Genomic DNA, 5,049 nt, shown 5'->3' on the forward strand with positions numbered 1-5,049 from the left:
TTATCATTAAGAGTTAAGACCGAGTAAAACTGTATAGGCGGACACTTATTGAACTACAGCTGTAAAAAATGGCAAAAGATAAAGTGACAATAACGTTTTTGAAGTTCAAAGTCAAGCTAGAAGGACTTCCAGCTAATTTAGCCGCTGCTGCAGCAGCAACCGCAGGTGTTTACCTTGCTTCCAACTACGAAACCTTTTTACCCAAACTGGTCGAAGTCATTACGGCAACTCGGGGAACGTTCGTCAAGTACGTTCTTGGAGGAAGCTTGGTGATCACTTTAATAGCTGAAACCAAAGAGGCAAAAAATCAATTTCTTATGCGTATTTCTTCGGGCGAACTTCTAAATGCGTTCAACGAACAAATTGAAATTGAAGGGAAGAAGCAGCAGGGATATTTTAAAAGCGCGGAAATTATGGAACTGCATACTTTAACCACGACTCTGGAAGATTTAAACAGACTAAAAGTAAAAGCCCAAGAAGCGTTACAGGAGTCTTATAAGATTGTCATAAAACAAACAAAGGTAGGACATTCGCTGTTTGGAATTTTTTTAATCACCCAATTATAAAAAGTTTTCCGAAATTGTACTAATTCTTTAATTTATTGCTAAATATACAAAGTTTTGCTCAATGCACAAACTTGCATGAATGTTGGCCAATATTTAAACTTATGTAACTATTACAAGGGAAATGATGAAGATGAACTTGAGTGGAACAGCATTAAACAAGAATTCAGCTGTAAGTATAACTTATTCGTTTTGCAAGAGCTGTCAGTTAAAATAAACTAAACAGAAAAGAAATACCATAGAAAGTTGATTTTGTAATCAACAGCCAGAAATCGTTGTACTTTTGGGTAAACAGTGGCGCTGTAGGTCAGTTTTTTACATCAATATGAAAACACCAATGCTGCTAGTAAGTTTCACGATAATGCTTTTGTGTTTTTCTAGACAATTTGCCAGAAAAAAGGACAACAGGTTTTACAGATTACGAAACAAATAAGGTAAATTTAATTCACTATAAAAACACTCCAATAACTGACTAAAAAATGTACATTTAGTTTTTGTCGATATAATAATTGTATGTTTTTTTATCCCGACTTTCACGTCTGGTCGCCTTGCCTTGTCCGTGCATCGGCATTTCATTAGATCACCTTTCAAAAAGCCTTTTCTTCTGGCAGCCTGTTTTGTTTTTTAAACTTTTTACCTATAGTCTGTACTGCTTTTGTATATTTTTTAACTTTTTCTAAATTTTATTATTATTTTGCTATCTATATGTGTTTTACGTTAACTGAGGTATTGGCAAAAAATACATTCCTCATTTAAGTTTAACTTCTTCAAAAGTGCCATTTTTTTACAGTGAAGGGAAATAATGTGTAAATAAATTTAGGTTTAGTTGTATTGCCTTGAAGATATTATTTTTGTATTAACTTTATATATTCCAGCCGCAAGAAGAGGACATCAGCCAAAATACTGATCTATCTTCCAAAAAAAGAAAACATTCCACTGGTAATGACACTAACAAAAACCGTATTTTAAGTATAGGCACGTTTTATGAAGTATTTATATTGGTCAATCGTTAGTAATATTTAACAAAAACAGTTGGTTAAACATTTGAGCTAAAAGTTCAGACACACAATATTTAAAACAGATAAACTATTTTGATCATTGAAATCATTTCAGTCAGTTTACTTTTTAGCTTTACGCTATGTTTATTCCATTTTGCTAAAAGGTTCGGTTAAAGAGAAAGAAAATGCAAAGACGTTCTTTTCAAAGGACATCAAGGTTCCTCTAGAGGACGTTTTCTCTGCGACAGGTTCGTGTCAAAATTTAATGCCTCCAATGTTTCTCAAATATATTCAGTCCAAAGAAACAACCAATTTGGAGCGTTCCCTGGGGGCGTACCAGCTACATTTTACATTTCAGTATGGTATTTTAAATGTAGTTGTACTTGATTACAAACATGATCTGTTGGTTAAGGCAGTAGTTCTCAAACTGTGCGTTACGACGCCCTGTCGCGTCGTTTTATAATTATTTTAATGGCGTCTCAAGAAAGTAGTTTGAGAAACCACTGACACTGAGTTAGGAAAATAGTTCGCTGCAAACAACACAACCTTAATAAGCTACTGCATGTACTTTAAGATTATTGCATGATAATTACCATGTGTGTAACCACGCTGGATTGACCTTGTATAGCCCCATTTTCACAAGGCCGTTTTCACCAAAATAAATTTTTGCTAGATTAAATATTTAACTACACCGAAAGCCATCGCAGACTCATGGAATATGTCGATCAATGAAGCAAGCAAGGCAGGCTAGAAAAACAATTATCCCGCAGTGAGATTCGAACTCACGACCTCGTTCATACCGGAACCGTCGCTCTACCAACTGAGCTACACAGGCTCAGAGGGGAACGAGTCGAGAAACAACCATGTGTTTGCTTGCTCAATCTGTTAGTACGAGCAACTTTACAGTGAAGGGGATCTACAGTACCATATCATCATTGAAAAACTACTGAAAACTACACTCATATATGTGTTTAAGAACTCTGGTTTAGCCCTTGCCCTTCTTAAGCTGTTTTTTGACCAACGATTACGGCTTACGTACGTACCATGTACACTAAAAGCCATAGCAGCCATTTCGGTGTACTCATGACACATAAGCCGTAATCGTTGGCCAAATACAGATTCAGACTAGATCACAGGTGTCAAACACATATATGTGTGGCCTTGTTAACTTTCAGTAAATTATCTAAAAGCCATTTGTTTCTCGCTTTGCGCAAATGTTTTACTATTTCATAAAACGTTATGCGCTTGTTAACGAATTCACCCCGGTAACTGCGTGATGTTTTTAGCCTTATATATGTGTTCACAGACTCTCTATAAAAAAAACTTTTTTTTTCTAATTAGTGAGTTACTGCAATTTTTTATACATATTTGCAATAGGCCCATTGCACGTGAGTAACACCCATGTCCAACTTATAAAACACGATTAACGTAATGTATGCTTTTTTGGGCAAAGTTGTTCCTTGATTTTGGTGCAGCCATTCAGATGTGGAGATAATATACTGCTAATTTTTTTATGCGCTAAATGCGTCCTTGCTTAATTTAGAAATTATACATCTAAAGCATTTTAAGATCGACGTAACTCGTGACGTTATACGGGGAAAAAAATTAAGGCCTATGCACGGTATGCCTAGTTTTATAAAGTGTATTAGTTTTCGCAAATCTTACCGTAATTAGAGAAATATTGTTTTTGTGCAGGCATTCTTAAAAACCGTTATTTTTCTTAAAAGCTGCATTTTCGTCATTTTCGTAGATCCGTTTTGCCAATCTAAACGAACCCTGTCAGAAGAATACGAAAGCATGAACAAATTCTACAACCTCAGCCCAACACTAAAAGAAGCAAGCTTCTATATGAAATACTACAGTGTTTTGGTGCAGTTACGTCGCTTTCCCGAGGCTGAAAAGGTCTGTGCTGAGCTGACCGAAATTCTTGAATCTTTACAAGCAACACTGCAAGGTTTCTTAGCACTGGCTGGCGAACTGATCGAAAACAATCGCCCTGTCGAAGCTATATTTTTCTGTATACTTGCAGGCGACCTATGCGTGAGCTTAAAAATCAATAAGATTGAAACCACAATATTGATAGCTTGCATCAAGGGGTTAGTAAAGGCAGCTAATTTACTTTCCGACACTGAATCAAAACAAGAAAGATATATTGTCGATAGGGTCCTTCCAAAAATTGAAAAATGGCATGACCAAATATCTCAGATTTCTACGGATAAAGGTACTAAAGATGAATTTCTTGCAATAAGCAACAACTTCCTTGGTCAATTCACATGGCGTCATTGCAATGACCGAGATACAGCTCGTTCATACTTAGAAAAAGCCAGGTCTTTTCTCGAAAACTCAGATTGTCTCGAGGAATATGGCGACTGCCTTGTAGCCATTGCAAGCATCTACGACGACGAATTTAACTATTCGAAAGCAAAAGAATGCATGGAAAAGGCAAAAAAAAGTTATGAAGCGGAACAAACCAACAGTGATGAAGACCTTTTAGAAAAGATGGAAGAGTGTACCTTGATGATTGAAAGGTTCGAAAAATGCCTTTCGAAAACTACAAGCACGACAGGCGTTAAAAAAGAAGAAAAGTGAAAAAAAATATGAAAAAACTACAAAAATAAAACAAACAGCATTACAGTTGACAAATAATTCAAATAAAATAGGTTTTGTTTTTTTGCTAGAATTACATAGTAAAATTCTGCATCTCTTATATCTTATATTCCTAAACTTATACTTTTCGAATTATTACTTTGTCTCCAGCCATTAATTATTTGAAATTGCTTTTGGAGTGTGTGGAATTTCGTTTTCAATTTTTAATTTTCTAATTTCCCTGTAAATGTTTTGCAAACTTTTATGCTAATCAATCTTCTATTTTAAAATAGAACGTAAATAGTTCCTGATTTTATTTACTTGGGATGTCCGACGCCTGATATTTCATTACAATATCTGAAGTGACGAAAAAAAATATCGCGACTCGATCAGATACCAAATGACGTCATTATTATACCTAAACAAGCTCTAAAGATAAATTCAAACGTTTCGAGTTCTTTTCGGGTCAATCAGCCACAAGTTGCTTTTTTTTGTAAAGTTTCGTCATATCCAATTTTTAAACTATGGTTTTCCTTAAATCAAGTCTGGAATATGTATACTAATTTGTTATGGCATCGGCATACTCCCACTTGGTATCGGGTATCGGCTCTGATCTGATATTATTGAAAATCCCTACTCCTAATTGTGTATATATGTGTGTATGTATAGGGGCTTGTGTGCGCCCATGTAGGCTTCAAATCGTGCTTTGTGTGTACGCTATTAATGTTCTCCTATTATATATGTTGAGTTTTAGCGTGTCCAGAAAAACAGACTGTATCCTCTGATTATAAATATGCCTCAAAATGTTCGAAACAGCGAAAGAAGCAATTTTAATCACCTCTATGATTACAAATACTTTAATGTTTAAACCAGTGGTTCGCAACCTTTTTGCCCAGGAGAAA

At 35.3% G+C, this 5,049-nt stretch overlaps 1 protein-coding gene across 1 annotated transcript; it reads left to right on the forward strand.

Annotated features, from left to right (window-relative positions):
* The first annotated feature begins 365 nt into the window (after nucleotides 1-365).
* Nucleotides 366-4,831, forward strand: LOC146146727 (uncharacterized). The gene is made up of 6 exons (XM_083386718.1): nucleotides 366-521; nucleotides 684-735; nucleotides 945-997; nucleotides 1,439-1,502; nucleotides 1,726-1,809; nucleotides 3,312-4,831. The coding sequence occupies exons 1-6, from the start codon at nucleotides 414-416 to the stop codon at nucleotides 4,148-4,150; spliced, it is 1,200 nt and encodes a 399-aa protein (XP_083242844.1). The 5' UTR covers nucleotides 366-413; the 3' UTR covers nucleotides 4,151-4,831.
* The last annotated feature ends 218 nt before the right edge of the window (nucleotides 4,832-5,049 follow it).

Source organism: Ascidiella aspersa, chromosome 4, assembly GCF_963924565.1.
Source record: "Ascidiella aspersa chromosome 4, kaAscAspe10.2, whole genome shotgun sequence".
Taxonomy (NCBI): domain Eukaryota; kingdom Metazoa; phylum Chordata; class Ascidiacea; order Phlebobranchia; family Ascidiidae; genus Ascidiella; species Ascidiella aspersa.